Genomic DNA, 18138 nt, shown 5'->3' with positions numbered 1-18138 from the left:
GGACAAACACATTCCACCAAAGTGTAGTCACAGGTTGTTGTCAGACAAAGAGGGATGCATTCAAACTCAAGGAATTTTAAAACATTTCCCACTGGCGACATCTTGTTTATATGAGTATGTGTTTACGGAATACTTTGAGTCATAATATATATATTCAAGAGTTGCAGTTAATTCCTCTTCTCCTCATGGTTATTTTACAGGTATGAATTATGAGATGGGGCCAGACTCCTCCTAATAACAGTTTTACTATGGTGACAGCTGACTTTTTTGATTTGGCTGACTGATTTGCGTCTTGCATTACAAAAATCTGGAGGAGAAACTGTGAAAATATGTATTTTTCAATTATTTTTTTTCAATTACACTTTTTTATTTTGCCAGATTCTTTACAAGGAGGACTTGGCCAAGAGACATAACATAATTTATGTCCGATTGAAACAAGCAAATCAGTCGGCTACAACATAAAGCCGACAGAGGGGTATGGATACCAACATTTATATTAAGGTTGGACATTAGATAGTATATTACAGTGCCTATTGCCTATAGGATTTGTGATCTCAACACTCTCATCATCATAAAACATGATGAAGTGGCCTTGTGAGACACATTTTAACGACAGAAAGGAGTCTAGGGGTGATTCTGACACTGTATGCCCCTGTTCACCCTCATGGGGTCAGAGTTCATGGCCCACCATAGAGTGAGGTTTTATGTGTATTCAACTATTTCACAACACCATATTCTGAAACATGTGTTTTCTTACTGGCCACAAATACAAACCTAGATACGCAGCGGATTTAAAAGCCACTTAAGTTACGTAATCGACATTTCATTAATGAATTCATTCTTGTGTCATTATCATGTAAAGCCTCCTCAGGCCAAGCTGAAGTAACTGGATTTTTGTGCCATCTAGCGGCTGCTCATGGCACTACACTGAGGAGGCCTGATTATGACGAACAGGGCCAAGTCCAAACTTAATCGATTCTGTATAATAGTCGGTCAAAGGGGTGGGGGTGCAACCTTGTAATGTTTTAATATCACAATACACAGCTTGCCACAGTGGCAGCTAGGCAGGAAGAGGACATCCGCGTTTTCTTCACTTTACAGTGTAGACATTTTGTGTTCCCCTTTATAACACACATCCTATTCTCTGTTCTAAGGATTTTACTGTGGACTTATTATTTCAATAGCCCAAGTTATGCAGATACAGCCCTTCACTGTGGTTGGTATGAAGGACTAAACTAAACAGATGCTTAAACAGTCTAACAATTAACCAGTGTGCCAAAATCTCACCCACCCACCCACCCACCCACACACTCGCTCGCGCACTTGAACGCACATTCTTGACTCATATGACAAAGGGATCAGCTGCTTTCATTGTAAACTAATCAAAGGACTGTCAGAGCCCGTGGTGTTGATGAAATGACAGATTTATGTTTGGTACTGGGCTGCTACTGCGGGGAATATGTCCACTTCTTGTGTTGCAGCGATGCGCAGCCGTGCCGCATGACTCACAAACGGCAAAAATGGCACGGATGTAAACAGGGACGGGACGAACCTGAAATCCTCCCCCAATCACAAAGCACGCTTTTCTGACTCCACTTTATGTGCGTCACTCTCATTGGCTGTGCTCACTGCCTTTACGCTGACGTAGCCTCGCAATTACACCGCGGAAAAGGGGAGAGAGAGGGGAAAAAAAAAATAATCTGTCAAACACAAATTTGTGTTGAGAATAGGGAGTCACTGTCATTTTCCCCGACTACGGTCCAAATACAGCAAACACGAAGCTAACATTGGGATTTCCTGTCGCTTGGATTGTCTTGTCTTTGACACTTGTCTTTGGAGCCTGTCGTCGTTTCAGCACTGGACAGCGACCAGGACGAAGGGACACAAACAACGAGGATCTTCTGAGGCGAGGTAACGCAACCAAACGCACAGTTTAGCAATGCAACCACCAGCTCTGTAACACACATCCAGACCTGTAACCTTATATCCACGACATATATGTGCATGGACTGTTCGTCTGCATTAATAATGTGCCATATGCACCATTATTCATGGCGGTTTGGCGGTAAATCTGTCCTTATCAAATGCCCTTGACAGAAGCAGAACATTGGCAAGGGTTTCTGTTTCCCTGTGAGAGAGGCGGCCTGGTGCTGGTGGTTAGCAACTGCGCAATTGTCTGTCCTGTCTTTTCTCATCTCCTGCTCTGTTTTCACCTCTTGCCCGGTCTCTTTTCACCTCTCTACTGTCTGCTTCCTCCTGCTACAGTCCGTGCGAGCCTCGCTTTCGCCCGGGGCAGTGCGCGGCTAGATGACTTCACTACATCAACAAGCACCGCGGTATCCTGGACTAATATAGCAGCGACACATCCCCAATTCCCCCATCTCTTCCTCCAACTCCCTGTCTCTGCTGTGTCTCCATTCGCTGATCCTCGGGTCCGGCTACTAAAGGCACCATGGGAAACCGTGGCATGGAGGACCTGATCCCGCTGGTCAACAGACTGCAGGATGCCTTCAGCGCCATCGGACAGGCGTGCAACCTGGACCTGCCGCAGATCGCTGTGGTGGGCGGCCAGAGCGCAGGGAAAAGCTCCGTATTGGAGAACTTTGTGGGCAGGTAAAAATGACCACCAGAAATAGGATAATCCCCTCTCCTTGACGATGACATAAGAGGCCTACGAGGCCAAGCTCTCAGCGCAGAGTTCAAAGCATCTTTCCGTGAGCTTTAGTGTAACAAACAACTCATGTGCTGGTCTCATGCTCTGGTTACTGCAGGTGTCTGTGGAGGAGGCTGCTTTGTACGTTACACCTGCATTAACGGGACCTGCATTCCAAATACATGCCTACAGAGTCCCAGAATAAACTCATACTATGCCTTTTGAATGCCAAAAAGACTCTTGGTTCAGCTTTAGTTTTTCTTTTTGGTCTCATGTCTTAGGTGAAAATGTATTTTCTTTGTTCTCTCTGTTTAAAATATACATGTACAGAAAATGCTTAAGGTCATATGTTTTATGGTAGAATGTCCAAATTACATGTAGCCTTATTACACGTAGAGTTGTCTCAAATACAACTGGAAAAGACACAGTGAGAATCATATTAGGTATTCATTAGTGCTCCCATATGACATAGCTTAGCAGCTTTCAAATGCAACCAGAATGATTTCTTTGTCAACCAATTAGATAGTGTTCATTCATTGCAATACGTTGTGATGGCCTCAGATTTTGTTATACTTGTGCACATCGTAACGACTATTTTTGCTTACATATATATATATATATATATATATATATATATATATATATATATATATATATATATATATATATATATATATATATTTACTTTTTTCCCCTTCAGTTTAGTTGTGTGGTCCATTTGAATTTACAGCAGATGACCTCAAGTAAACAGGGCCCATGTGTTTCTCTGCTGTAAGATGGACTGCATTGATTTAGTTTTGTTGCAGCCGTCATTGTGATCGGCCCTGCTGACTAATGGTCCTTCTGTCCGGGATTACCTTTGCACTGTGCTGAATGTTCAAGTGGGCAAGTCTATTTTCCACACCCATTCTCCAGTGTGGGGGGTTCTGGTGGCTGATGTCTTTTTTAGCTTTAGATGTTTTCTTGTCAACTGATCCATAGAGGATAAGGATTGCAAGAAATGTATTAAATAAAAACTATTGTGTGTGAATTAACCAATCTCAGAACTAAAATATGATGAAGAAGAAAGACATTTTTTTTTACCCCAGTTGTTGTTATGCAGCTAAACGTGCCTAAAGAAGCAAAATTAATGTCAATAGTAAGGGTCTTGGAAACTGATGCGTGTTCCCGTGGATATGACCTTATTTAGATTTTTTTTCTCAGGGACTTCTTGCCCCGTGGATCTGGCATTGTCACCCGCAGGCCCCTGGTGCTGCAGCTTATCAGCTCGACTGCAGGTATGTGCAGCCAAATTCACCCCCCCGCAATTGCATACATCTCATGCAAAATCCCGTCCCTACATTTGTCATAATCTTTTCACTGGAATTGAAATCAAATGTGCTGCTAATCGGTGCCTCTTATTACTCTTTTCAGAATGGGCTGAGTTTCTTCATTGTAAAGGGAAAAAGTTCACAGACTTTGATGAGGTTCGCCAAGAAATCGAGGCTGAAACGGATCGAGTTACAGGAGCCAACAAAGGCATCTCTCCTGTCCCCATCAACCTCAGGGTCTACTCCCCACACGGTACAGCTCTAATTTCTAAAACAAAACTTGTTAGTGATACTGACTGATTTTTCATTTAATTTAGGACTTCAAGTATCCATGGTAACAATATCTTCCAGAATTATAAATAGAGACAAACACTCGAAATTTTACACTCAATATTGTAGTTCTACGGTATTTCTACAATATGAACCTACCGTAATTGTATATATATATTGATATCGTAGAAATACCGTAGGTTGATACTAGGAAAATACACCCATTTGAACATGTTGCGTACTATCTAAATGTGTAATAAGTGGTTCATTTGGACTGTATCTGAGGTCTGCCATTCTCGCCTCTGCAGTGCTGAACCTGACCCTCATTGACCTGCCGGGGATCACTAAGGTCCCAGTCGGAGATCAGCCGGTGGACATCGAGCAGCAGATCCGGGACATGATCATGCAGTTCATCTGCAGAGAGAGCTGCCTCATTTTAGCCGTTACCCCGGCCAATACTGACCTGGCCAACTCGGACGCCCTAAAACTGTCTAAGGATGTGGATCCGCAGGGTAAGATCAAAGTAAAATGCCCTTCTATAGAAATACATAAATGGTAAAAGTGGCTTTGTGAATCTGGGGATTAATTTATTGAACTCCCAACTCATCAGCTATTTGATAAGTTGTGCTACAAATGATTCGATTCAAAGATGATTAAAGCACGGTAAAAGCACCACACATCACACGGCCCACAGACTTTTCTTTTTACTGGGAAGCTGTTGTTTTATTTAATGAACAAAATTGTCCTTGGCAAATAGTTGCAGTGATGTTAGTCCTCCTCAAATTCAATAAGTTTTAAACTTTTTTTTAAAACAACGATTAATTTCTTTATTTGACTTACTTTGACAAAATAACAATAATAATATATTGGAATTAGCACTACATTTGTTGCCAACACATCTGAATGAGCGTGCAATGCTTAGACGGAGTGACCTTGTGCTCTGACCTTTTTGAATGTGGAAACTGAATTTCTTCCAAGGACTGATCAGTGTCAGAGTATTAATAGCAGCTATGGGGAAACCTAAGAGCAAAGGAGAGGCTACGAAACACACAAATCAAACTGGAAGTGACTGGAAGTGAAGGGAGCCATGTTAGAATTAATCTTTCAATGAGGGCTACGTAAGGTTAAAAAGGACAATTGAATCAGATGGAGTTTTACATCCAGAGACTTTAACCATCAGACGGGAAGAAGGATGCAGAGGAAGGTGAATCACTGGCAGAATGAAAGAGAAGAGAGACCGAGGGGGGTGGGGTTGGACAAAGTGTCCCAGCTCATGATGCTCAAAAAGATGGACAATCAAAAAGAAGATACTGTACATTAGACAGGAGGAGGAGCAGGAACACAGAGAGGAAAACGCATTAATACATGTATTTATTCATGCTTACATCCAAGATATCAAGAACAACCAGAAGCCTTTGAATTGTAGATTGAATCCCCCATCTGCTTTTATTGGAAAATGCACTTGAGAATTCCTAAACAATCATAAAAAGAAAGAATAGAAACTTGCAATATGTAAATGATATGCTCACATTAATTCTAGTCTTCAATGTTAAAGGACTGAGTCAAGTTTATTATTTTAAAGTCAACTTTGTTGTTCCTAAGGGCTCACAGTGCTGCAGGTCACATTCCTCACAACAACCAGACACACACACGCACACACGCACACTCACACGCACACTCACACGCACACACGCACACACGCACACACGCACACTCACACGCACACACGCACGCACACACACTCACACGCACACGCGCACACTCACACGCACACAGGCACGCGCACACGCACGCACACACACACACACACACACACACGCACGCACACACACACACACACACAAAATGAGATGAGATGAGAATAAATGTATTATAGCAAAAGACATTCTCAAAATGAACACAAGCAATTATAAATATGTAAATATGTCAGACTATTTGGATTTGTTAAGCAAAGCTGCAGATGTTGTGTAATGATGTTATCTTATCTCTTTTCACCCAATCAAATGAGTGGCAAGAAGCTTTCAAATTATTATAGCAACCTGTATCAAGTATGACTGCATAACTTATCTTGTGGTGTTTTTAGGTCTTAGAACTATTGGCGTGATCACTAAACTGGATTTGATGGATGAAGGAACAGATGCTCGAGACGTTTTGGAGAATAAGCTGCTGCCACTGCGACGAGGTCTGTCTCCTCCACTAGTGTTTATTCTATTTGTGGCATGTTTCTTATCAGGTTTTGTATTCATGTTTTCTGCAGGTTATATTGGTGTAGTGAATCGTAGTCAGAAGGACATAGATGGAAAAAAAGACATCAAGGCTGCTCTAGAGGCTGAGAGGAAGTTTTTCTTGTCCCACCCAGCCTATAGACATATGGCTGACAAAATGGGTACTGCTCACCTGCAGAGAGTTCTCAATGAGGTGATCACAGATTTACAGCTTATGTTTCCACTGTGCACTTTGCAAAATTGATTGAAAAAGGCGGGACAAATTTCCCCTGTTGCACAGTGAGAGCAAGACAAATGTTGACGCTTTTCAGTAGTGCACGCTCCAATTAAGATTTTTTTCCCCTGCAAGAAGTAGGAGTAAAGAACTGTTGTTTTAAGATTTTCCTTCATAGACTTTTGTGCGTCTCCATAGCAACTCACCAACCACATCCGGGACACTCTGCCGGCGTTCCGCAGTAAACTCCAGTCCCAGCTGTTGGCTTTGGATAAAGAGGCGGAGGAATACCGGGGATACCGACCCGATGACCCGTCCCGCAAAACCAAGCAGCTGTTGCAGTCAGTCCACCATGCCTAATTTTCCCACGATGCAATTGTTCTCAAGTCAAAGTATACATATTTTTAAGGATCCAGCATGTCTTGTAGTAACATCTTACACTTTGCTGTTAGAATGGTGCAGCAGTTCTCAGTAGACTTTGAGAAGAGAATTGAGGGTTCGGGTGACCAGGTGGACACAGTGGAGCTGTCCGGAGGAGCCAAAATCAACCGTATCTTTCATGAGCGCTTCCCTTTTGAACTGGTCAAGGTGCATACAACTAATGCAGGACACATGATTTTATTTATTTACGTTATTTTTTCCATTAAACACATACTGCACATACAATAATTGAAATATCTAATATAATTCAATATCTATCAACCAATTCTGGTCTGCACTTTAGATGGAGTGTGATGAGAAGGAGATGCGTCGTGAAATTAGTTATGCCATAAAGAACATCCATGGTATCAGGTAACAATTCCATTAATCTTTGTTTGTTTGTGCAATTTTATGACACAATTAATATCAAGCTTATCTATATCTACATCTATATATTTGAGAAAAAGTGTAACCTACCCTTATAATTAGTTATATAGTTTTATTTACATTTATCAGTTATCTTTATTTTTTTTACAATTTAAGTCATAATCATCTTCCTTGTTGCCTTTAGGACTGGTCTGTTCACACCTGACATGGCATTTGAAGCCATAGTGAAGAAGCAGGTGATAAAACTGAAGGAGCCGTGTGTGAAGTGTGTGGACATGGTCATCCAGGAGCTGATCAACACTGTGCGCCAGTGCTCCAACAAGGTCAGTGTCATGGCCTTTGGGGAACTCCTGTCTATTTGTTTGGCAATATGTCTTATACATATTTTTACAGTTTTTAATAACATATTACTTTGTTAATATTTAATCGCAACTCACTATGCAAGTACAATTGGATTTCAGAATGCCGTGATGGTTAATTGAGTTGATAGTCAAAGGACACTACCTAAGCTTAAAAAGTGTAAAAAGAAGACTGAGAGGCATTTTAATGTGTTTTCAGTTGGAATGCTTCCCCCGACTTCGTGAAGAAACTGAGAGAATTGTCACTGCCCATATTAGAGACAGAGAGAGTCGCGCTAAGGATCAGGTACCTCTTTTTTGTTTTTACAATTAAATTTTTTTAACAAAGTTTTTATTTACCTCCCTTTGTTGCATCTTGATTTTGTGCAGGTGTTGCTGTTGATTGATGTTCAGCTTTCGTACATCAACACTAATCATGAAGACTTTATTGGATTTGCCAAGTAGACATTTTATTTCAGTAAATTATTAAAATAGAGCAGTTCCTTTGCGCTAACATTTTTCTTCTTCTTTATCATTACATCGTAGTGCACAGCAGAGAAGCAGTCAGACCAACAAGAGCCAGGGGGCAGCAGGGAATCAGGTGAGACCACTACACACACATAACAGAGAACAAGTAGAAAGTCATAAGAGGCTCACAAGACTACTGCAGACTCTTGCCTGCCACAATCCTACCCTCCTCATGTTTTATTTATTTATTTTGGCTTACTACTTTTAATGTGTGAATAGTAATTTGGAATCCCCACTTTGGAGATCATTGTGTATTAAGTCTACAGTATAAAAGTATAAGCCATGTATATACTTAGGTTTGTTGACATTCACCCATGTTATTATTTTTCCATATTTCCATATAAGTAAATTTCACTTTTAGTTGTAACTGTTTTGAGACATTTCCCTATGTGTTTGAACCCTTCCTGTATCATGAATGTGCCGCCTTTCATCCTATCCCTTAGTGAGGTTCTCTACTGCCCCCTAATGGTTGTCTGTTGGTGAGTATAGCTCGTTAGTTCTGGCTTGCCATCTTATTCATGTGTGTAGTAACACTTCTTCGCATTGTGTGGGGCTCTGTTACACTATGATCTGCCTACTACTACTACTTGTTTCCTTTGTGGTATTATCTTGGATTCCTGCTATTAATAGGCTTGTATGCTCTAGGTTGTACTTGACAGGGGCACAGATTGCCTTGTGTCATTAGCACCACAGGGAGTCTTATGGTTCTTCCTATTGCAGGCCTCCTCTCCTCCTGCTTCAGGTCTGATTGTAAGAGCTTATTCTCTGGTCCTTTACTCCTAACACCCTCCCCCACCCTTTGACTACAAGGGGTTGTCAATAATGTCTAAAAGCTGCAAGCTCACCAAAAGGTTCAAGGCTGTTGAAGCCAGAGACTGTGGGTAAAATACTAAACATCTGCACTTGAAATATTGTTTTACTTCGGAAAGCTGTTTTTTCAAATGTTTTTCCCCCTTATTGGTAGTATCCTCTAATATTCTTATTCTAAAATGTTGCAACATTTGTGTTTGTAAACTAAATCTATTCTCATAAAGTTGATATCAGTTCAAATTGTTTGGCCGTTTTTGCCTCTAGTGTCTTGCATTCATTATTTGGGTAACCTTTGTGAGTAATGGGTGGTCAAAGACTGACAGCTATCTAACTCAATAATCACTAGGCACTATGCCTATGGAGTTGTTTGTAAAAGCTTGTTTTAATAATATGACTAACACACTCAACACACAATTGCTCTTAACAGAGTGGTTACTTAACAATTTAACACTGCAGGCCTGTGTACACTGACACTGCTGTCTGACACTCTTTTGACACTTAACACACCTAACCTCACAAATCTATCATTGTAAAACAAATTAATTATTATTTGTTATTGAAACACTGCATTTAGGGTAAATGTATATAATTCTAGTTTCTAACTTGTGACTTTTTTTTCTCTTAGGTCATCCGCAAAGGGTGGCTGACCATCAACAACATCAGCATCATGAAGGGAGGAGCCAAAGAATACTGGTTTGTGCTGACTGCGGAGAGCCTGTCCTGGTTCAAAGATGATGAGGTGAGGAAAACATGTCCCAGAAAATCTCAGAAAAAAAAAAAAACAGTTCAAAGCCAACACGTTTAATATTATATTGTATTGAATTTTTGTCCACACATATCACAATACAGGTAAATGTAGACCCATGGGTGCTAAAAGTCTCCTTCACAGGTGGTGCTTGCATTGTCAGACTGATATCTGCCTGTCTGTGCCTGCTGTACAAGTTGGAGGATAGTCTGCACAGCAAGTGTAGATAGGCAGACACACTGCAACTTTTTGGCTTTGAAATACAATATAGTTTCAAACTGATTCACAAACTGTAGATAATAACAACAAATAACAATGTAATTATTCTCAGAGCAAGTTTTATGTTTTCAAAAATTCCCTCCTCATTCACACTTGGTAACTTGGGTGCCATTCTGTGTCTATGGCCTGTCCAACCATAACCACTCACACCTTTAAACAGTGGGTGTAGTATCGAGCCCAAGGGAAATGGCATGCGTTGGTTTCAGGGATCAAACCGGCAGCCTTTGGGTTAGCGGGTGAACTTGAGCTACCATCTTGTGTTTCTGCAGCCCATGCATTTGTAGTGAATGATATAGGTAGCATATTAGTGTTAAAAATGCCATGTGTAAAGATCTTCTCCTACGCACGTGTCCCTTTCTTTTTAGTTCCATTAATCATTAACACAGTATGATTGTTTGTTCTGCTCCCTTCTCTTTCAACTGAGACTTTGGGCCTTTGTTATTTCATTGTGAATTTGGCGCTATCCCAATCTTAACCAAATGTTCCCTCATAGGCACTCGGCAGCACTCAGACAGCACACATGGGTTACACAGCACTAGATCCACACGCTGCCATTTGATACGTAAGTGTGGTGATGGAGCAAATTATAGACTGCCGTGGCTTATTATATATTTCAGTTGAACTTTCTATAGTCACATACAAAGCACACACACACACACACACACACACACATACACATACACACACACACACACACACACACACATACACACACACACACACACACACACATACACACACACACACACACACATACACACACACACACACACACACATACACACACACACACACACACACACACACACATACACACACACACACACATACACACACACACACACACATATGCATGTGCTTTTTCTAAGCGGAGTTGGCAGTTAGTTTGGAACTGCTCACATTCTTGGCAGCAAAATCACAAGTTTATAATCCAAACATCAGCGTCCAATGTTTTAGCATAAGGGAGCCTTTTCTATTCAATGTCAAGATCACTACGGTTTATCTGATAACTGTCCCAAAACCGTATATATTAATGACCATTATAATCTTCTGTTCCGTGTGTTTACTCTCATTTTCCCTAAACGACCACAACACGTCACTGAATCCGTCTTCATAGCCATAGGAACTAATATGTTTTACTCTAGCTCTACAGTTCTGTCTATCTGTATGCCATCTCCTATACCTACGTCACTGTCTTTAGTTTTAAATCCATTTGGCCACCCACTGACATACCTCTTTGGAGGCATCTGATTGTATTTTCAAACTCCACTTGATTGATTGGCCCTGCTTCGTTCAGTGTGTACTCTATGCTCTATGCTGGCTCCTCCCACTTGACCACAGCTTCACCAGGGCACCAGGATAACTGCTTGAATATCTGACTATAGATCAAATTAAAGCATTTCTGTTAAAATGGGGATTACTTTTTAGATTTAAAACATGTTCACAGCCATTTGTCCAGTGCATGGTTAGTGGTGAGGATCAGTGTCAATGTTTATTCCTGTAATGAGTAAGGAGGATGTAGTGAGTGTTAGATTACACAATATACAAATGGACAACATCACTGGTATGTTAAATTAGTACAGGCGAAGGAAGATATATTAGATGCAATCAAATTACACAAACATTTTTGGACTTGAAATGACAATAGCACAAAGAGAGAGAGAGAGAGATAGAGACAGGGCACGCTTAAAGACAGACTGACAGAAGAGGGTCCATGCCCAGTCTAACCAATGTGCAGACTACTGTACACCAGTATGATAATGAACAGGTAGTCTGAACACTGGGTGGACGGAGCTGGAGCTGAGAGCCAGGCCTGGTGCTGTCCGCTACCAATCCAGATGCGCGCTCGCCGCCTTGTGCCCGCTTGACCAAGATCCCCTTCATCGTGGCGCCCTCGAAATGCATTCGTTGTCGCTGTGCGCCGTGGGGCTGGTCTCTCTTGTTTGTTTGTTTTGGTATAAGTCTGGAAAGCGTTGGTCCTCTCTCGCAGTCCAGGTCATCATGCCGGCCATCAGCAGTATCCAGCTTTGACGTGGCATATTCTCTCATACGACTGACTGGGACAGACTGGGCTGCACACTCAGGGAGGGGATATTACAAAAAAGAGGGAACAGGAGGAAGAGGGAGGGGACCACGCCTGACCATATATGGGGTGGAGTGACCCCGTAGGGAAATGCAACTCAGACTGATTTGCAGACTTTCTTATCCTGTCTTCTTCATGAACCTCACTCTTTACTTTGCCAATCTCTGAACAAATTCCCAAACATTTGCAAAGGTTCTTTTGTAAATCTTATGGAAATCTACTCCAGTGTATGTTTTTTCCGCCATCCCGACTCTCCCGCCTCTGTGTGCAGCTAAGCACTACCAGATGTTGAGTTTTAACGCCAGGCTGTCATTTAATCTCTCTCTCCCGCTCTCTCTCTTCCCTTCTTCAAAAAAATTAGGCAGGAAGTGGGCCCCTCTGGAATGGAAAGAAAAAATATTTAAAAAAATATTGAGGGGGAGGGATATAAAAGACAGGCACAGGGATGACGGTTAAATGTAGGACAAACATGGCCAGTACTGTAGACGTCTTTGCGCTTTAGACGTTTGCATGTTTCTTTATAAAGTCAAATTGTCTCAAAGTATTTCTCAACATCACCTCCGTTGCTTTAGCGCTTCCTGAGCTGTTACCTCCCAGGACTCTCCTGCAGAACACAGTGAAGAAGAAGGACTTGTGTCTTGACCCGCTCTTTAATGACTTCCACATGTGGTCGCCCTCTCTGTTTCTCATTCTTCTCCTCCCATTGCCCCCCACCACGTGCACCACAACCCCCCCCTCAAATTCTCTCCCCCATTCCACCTCGCTCCTGACACCCTTCGGTTCTTACTTTGATTTCACCTTTTCTTCACAAGAGTTGCACGACACCAAAAAAAAAAAAACATGCCAAAATCGAAGAATCTCATTGTACACCATGAGTCACTGAATTGTTCACGATCGTGTATCTTTTGTTCTCTCAGGAGAAAGAGAAAAAGTACATGCTGCCCCTGGACAACCTGAAGGTCCGTGATATGGAGAAGAGTTTCATGTCGAGCAAGCACATATTCTGCATCTTCAACACTGAGTCAAGGTCAGCTGTAATGTCAGAGTCTTTTTGCTCTTGTGACGACAACAACAACAGTGCATTTTGTATGTTAATGTACAGGATGTCTGTACAAAACCTTTATGATGGTCTGGTTATTCCAGGATTATTTCCCTTGAATGTTTGCTTATTTGAACTTTAACATCAGTCTGCATAGGAACTACAGGTGTAAATTAGCACTTTTTCTACAACATGGTTCAATGCATCTCCCCTGTCACTGTCTCATTAAATAACTAATATGAACCTAAATTTGAACCACATAATGTAGGCTGAGCAAAGTCCTTCAACACACAGTGCATACTTTTTCTGCACCCAAAATGTTTAGTATTAGGAGTTGAAAATGATGGGAAAATGATCTAGTCTAGTGGGATTCTTTCCCATCTGCTTGTACCAATAAAGGGTTACTGTACTTCCAAAAGGCAGTGCTACAGTGACAGCAAAATGATTAGGCTTGGCTAAATAAAAACTCTTTAAAAATATATGAATTTAACTCCACAATTAATCAATTCCAAATAAAATCAAAATCTATAGTATAACGTAAACATTGAATATTATCAGCTGTTGAGAGTATACACTCTTAATTCTATTTCTAGGAATGTCTACAAAGACAATCGCACTTTGGAGTTGGCCTGTGATACTCAGGATGATGTTGACAGCTGGAAGTCTTCTCTTCTACGTGCAGGTGTCTATCCTGAAAAGACTGTCACGGTTAGTACACTTAATAACTTTGTTTAAAGTTGGCTTTTTTCTCAGTTTTTTGCTCTCATCTGCAATTAGAAACCTGAAACATCAGGCCTTGTCTTTTTTTTTTCCAGGTTGAGAGTGAGAGCACAAGCTCCTCAGATAATTTCTCAATGGACCCTCAGCTAGAGCGTAAAGTGGAAACCATCCGTAACCTGGTGGATTCCTACATGGCTATTGTGAATAAATGCATCCGAGACCTGATGCCAAAGGCTATCATGCATCTAATGATCAACAACGTGAGCTTTATTTTTAACTACAGTTTGTCATATATATATATATATATATATATATATATATATATATATATATATATATGTATATATTTCACATTTTTTATTTAAACTACAAACTGTTGCTCCCATAGGTGAAGGAGTTCATCAATGCAGAGCTCTTGGCTCAGTTGTACTCGGCTGGTGATCAGAATGCCCTCATGGATGAGTCCCAGGAGCAGGCCCAGAGGAGGGACGAGGTGCTGCGGACCCACCAGGCCCTGAAGGAGGCTCTGGCCATCATCGGTGACATCTCCACTACCACGTTTACCACTCCTATGCCTCCGCCCGTCGATACCTCATGGATGGGTATCAATCGCAGGTACAGCACAACTGTTTGCTAGGCAAATAATACATACAATTTGATATGACAAAATACTGAATTTTTAAGAAAGAAAAAACAAAACAAAAACAACAATATTTTTGTACTTATATGGAATCCACAACAACCCCATAAGAGTGAGGCTTATATAGTATACATGTCCACTAATAATATAACAATAATGAATAAATATAGCAGCAAGCGGCAATGATTGCCCCTTGCCACGGCTTGGCTGTCAAATTAGTTTGTTTCAGTTCAAGTAGGTTTAGGGCGAAGGGTTTAACAACTGATTCAAATTTGACGCAATTCGGACTTTGTCTGCGCAAACGGCAAATTTCATGCCCACTTTCACACGGGCTTTGCCCGTTACAACGATGATGTTCAATTTTCCTACTAGTAATTAGTATACACAGAACGTGCATGAGTGGAGGAGGGCGTTAGTGAGTGTGTGTGTGCTTACGGACCTAATAGGCCTCTCGCCAGCTTGTGGCACTCGGGCCTAATTAATGTGTCATATTCTTTCTCAGATCTCCTCCCCCCAGCCCCACTGCTCCCCGGAGGATGTCTTCAGGCCAGCGCCCTGCTCCTCGAGGGGCTCCCCCTCCACCAAACCGCCCTGGACCTCTGGGACCTTTCAATAATAGCGCTGAAAGCCCCCAGGCCCCCAGTCGTCCCAACAGGGCTCCCCCGAGCATCCCCAGGTGAGTAGATCACAATGCTCCAGAGAGTCATGAGAAGTAGCCAATATTCCAATATATCCAATAAAAGAAAATTCATAAAAACACACAATACATTAAATACACCATAGATTTTCCATTTTTTAAATAATCTTGAAACCCAGAAGACACTGTATACCTCTAATAAAACAAACAAAAAAAGCAGTTGAAAACATTCTGGACATTTTTCTAATCCCTTTTCCTTCTGTAAGTGACTCTCTAATCTGTGTTTATTCTTTTCTCAAGCCGGCGGCCCCCTCCATCTCCTACAAGACAAGCCCCTCCATCTTAAACTTCTGAAGGGGTGGCCTATTCCCTTATCTCATCTTCTCTGTACTCCTCTATCTTAGCCATGGCTCTGCTGTTTGTGTCTTTCCTTAATGCAGACACTCAGTCTTTACCCCACTGACCCTCGATTTCCTGCCAGGTGACGATGTCCATATATCTATGTACAGTATGGTACTTGTCTTGTGGTGTATATGTATGTTGCGCTTGTTGCTCACTTGTGGTCCAGGTTTGCTTTGCTGACCCAGTATGACTCCCTGGATCCTCCTTTAGCCCTCAACCCTTTGCCAAAACCGTCACCTCCACCCCAGTTGCTGCTTCTCCATGAAAATATGCTCAGCAGTCGCACTGCCCTCCTCATTCCAAATGCAGCATGGCACATACGCTGCTTTGATTGCATGGAAGTGTGTGTATGTAGAGTGTGTATGTGTTTGTGTGGATGTATCAAGGGAAGGGGATGAATTTCTATAGGCTGAAAATTGATTTAGTATTGTATTAATTTATCTATTGTATATCACCCTTAAGTGTTAATTATCAGCTTAATGTTCTCCTAGGAACACAAGCTGTATTTTAGTATGTGAGTGTATATAGAGTATGTGTTTGTGACCACTTCCATAGATGTAAGACCGTCGGATGCTACATTCACCTTTTTCAGTCATACAGGAAGGTACTCAAATGCCAGCCATATTAGGAAGGTAACATTAAAAGAGAAATAGTAGCTGAATGTATTGGACAACATTCTTCTTTTAGACAGTTATCAACTCAATGCTCCACCATGATGATCCCATGTCTAGGTTTCTCCAAAGACATGTATATTATGTACTGATGGCCATAAACAATGAATGTGAGAGAGAATGATTGTGTATGTCTCTGTATCAGCCATGTGGGCAAACCACCCATTATTGTCCCCATAGTTAAATAATTAACTCTGACAAAAGGTGCTTTTACTGTTAAAAGTAAGAAGAGGTCCAACAATATTAGTCTTTAAATAACCACTCCCATCTGATGTGTTATTTTATGTTGTTCAGTTTCATCTTTCTGGACAGATTTTACTAGACCTGTGCCATAACATTTTTATTCCTACATTCATATGTTCACAAAAAAGATACAACAACAACAAAAAAATCCCCAAGAATACTGCGTTGATGTCTTCCTGAATATGGCCGCTATAGACACAGGCTGTAAGAATGTGGCATCTCCTGTTCTATATCTATGATCACTACAGTCTACATGAGTGTGTGTGAGTGTGTTCAGACCTGAGTGCATGTGCCGTCCGTCTGCACGTTTGTTGACGTTTCAGTTGTGACCGTTTTCATGAACGCTGTTATTGATGAACTAGAAAAACCCTTGAGGTAAAAATATATGTTGGACTTTTGTGAGTTGTTCCTGTGTTATAGTAGCAGCCATACACACATAGCGAGGCTGAGGAGCACCTATAGTATTCTGTACATGGAAACGGCATAAATAACAATACATATAACCAAATATCGGTGTCCACCTGTGCAGTATTATTGGTCAAATTGCGATCCTTTCCAACCTTACGCTTTGATGTAGATTCTGACTGTCAAGATTTGTAAAGAGAAGTGTTTTATTGAAATGTTTCAGTAGGCCTTTTTCTCAGGTTTGAGACTCCATGCACACCATAAAACAGGCTTTTCCTTTCTCAATTCTTTTTGCATCACAATGAAAGCAGTGGGATCAGTCAGTGTCTGCCTTAAAGCTATAGGCAGCATTGTCAGTTTTCAAGTGCTTCTCCGTCTGTCTGTTATTGTGTATGTGGGCCTAAACTGTGTTCTTATGTATATAGGTAATGATATAAGAGACAAGTGGATCATAAAGACCTCATCAAGGACCCTAGCGCTTTAATTGTTCTATGTCTCACTAAATTGTCTAATTTAGGCAGCCTTGAATGGCATCAATAGCTATTCTGTATTGCCAAAGCATATTGTAGTCAGAGAATATAAAATAAAATTAAAAAACAGCTGGAGACCAACAGTGAAATGGTTACAGTTGCAGTTAAGACGGCATTTAGAGGATATAATGTTTAATGGGGGAATTGCATTGGTTGTTATGTTCTGTGTCTCTGTATTGATCCTCAATAAAATCCTGGTATATTATAGTGTTTGTATTGTTTTTCTGTGTCACTGAGGCTTCCAAAGCCTAGGGGGAGGATTAGATTGGTTTGTTTTATGACTTCTACAAATAACCTACTATAAATATGATATGAATAAACATGTGATAGTAAAGTTCTGAGTCCTATTTCACTTTGATTCTCCCACCATAGACTGTCTCATACGTTTGAATTATTAGACAACTTCATGCACAATTGAATAAAGCGCTCCCTCTGCTGGCAAAAACGCAAACATACACTTATAATATGTGCAAAGAAGGACGGGACATTCAGGCCAGTCTGTTTTATGGTACATTTAACTGTAGTCCAACATACAACTCTTTGAAGCCTTCATTGATGCCACATAAACAGTAAAAGTGGCATTTACACG

General features: G+C 41.1%; 1 protein-coding gene across 2 annotated transcripts; it reads left to right on the top strand.

Annotated features, from left to right (window-relative positions):
• The first annotated feature begins 1667 nt into the window (after positions 1 to 1667).
• LOC140356286 (dynamin-2-like) lies at positions 1668 to 17754 on the top strand. 2 transcript variants are annotated; one of them, XM_072441135.1, is made up of 21 exons: positions 1668 to 1911; positions 2266 to 2613; positions 3857 to 3930; positions 4067 to 4216; positions 4542 to 4745; positions 6317 to 6415; positions 6491 to 6651; positions 6871 to 7013; positions 7125 to 7260; positions 7397 to 7464; positions 7664 to 7802; positions 8038 to 8124; positions 8208 to 8278; positions 8364 to 8418; positions 9781 to 9894; positions 13180 to 13289; positions 13895 to 14009; positions 14117 to 14281; positions 14410 to 14636; positions 15164 to 15337; positions 15599 to 17754. In XM_072441135.1, exons 2-21 carry the CDS (start codon positions 2453 to 2455, stop codon positions 15642 to 15644), a joined length of 2499 nt encoding a protein of 832 aa, XP_072297236.1. In that variant the 5' UTR covers positions 1668 to 1911; positions 2266 to 2452; the 3' UTR covers positions 15645 to 17754. The 2 variants fall into 2 exon arrangements, with proteins under 2 accessions (XP_072297236.1, XP_072297235.1); XM_072441134.1 differs by having other exon boundaries at positions 6317 to 6651.
• Positions 17755 to 18138: the final 384 nt, after the last annotated feature.

Source organism: Eucyclogobius newberryi, unplaced genomic scaffold (genome assembly GCF_026437365.1).
Source record: "Eucyclogobius newberryi isolate DKJ021-1_F unplaced genomic scaffold, fEucNew1.0.hap1 SCAF_12, whole genome shotgun sequence".
Classification (NCBI taxonomy): Eukaryota; Metazoa; Chordata; class Actinopteri; order Gobiiformes; family Gobiidae; genus Eucyclogobius; species Eucyclogobius newberryi.
This window is presented reverse-complemented; position numbering and strand designations above follow the sequence as displayed.

Excerpts from the sequence above, each read along its gene's own strand:
- LOC140356286 (XM_072441134.1), top strand. The coding sequence starts at position 2,453 with ATGGGAAACCGTGGCATGGAGGACCTGATCCCGCTGGTCAACAGACTG. Across the intron at positions 4,217-4,541 it reads CAGGGTCTACTCCCCACACG|TGCTGAACCTGACCCTCATT; the intron begins GTACAGCTCTAA and ends TCGCCTCTGCAG. Across the intron at positions 8,125-8,207 it reads AGAGTCGCGCTAAGGATCAG|GTGTTGCTGTTGATTGATGT; the intron begins GTACCTCTTTTT and ends GATTTTGTGCAG.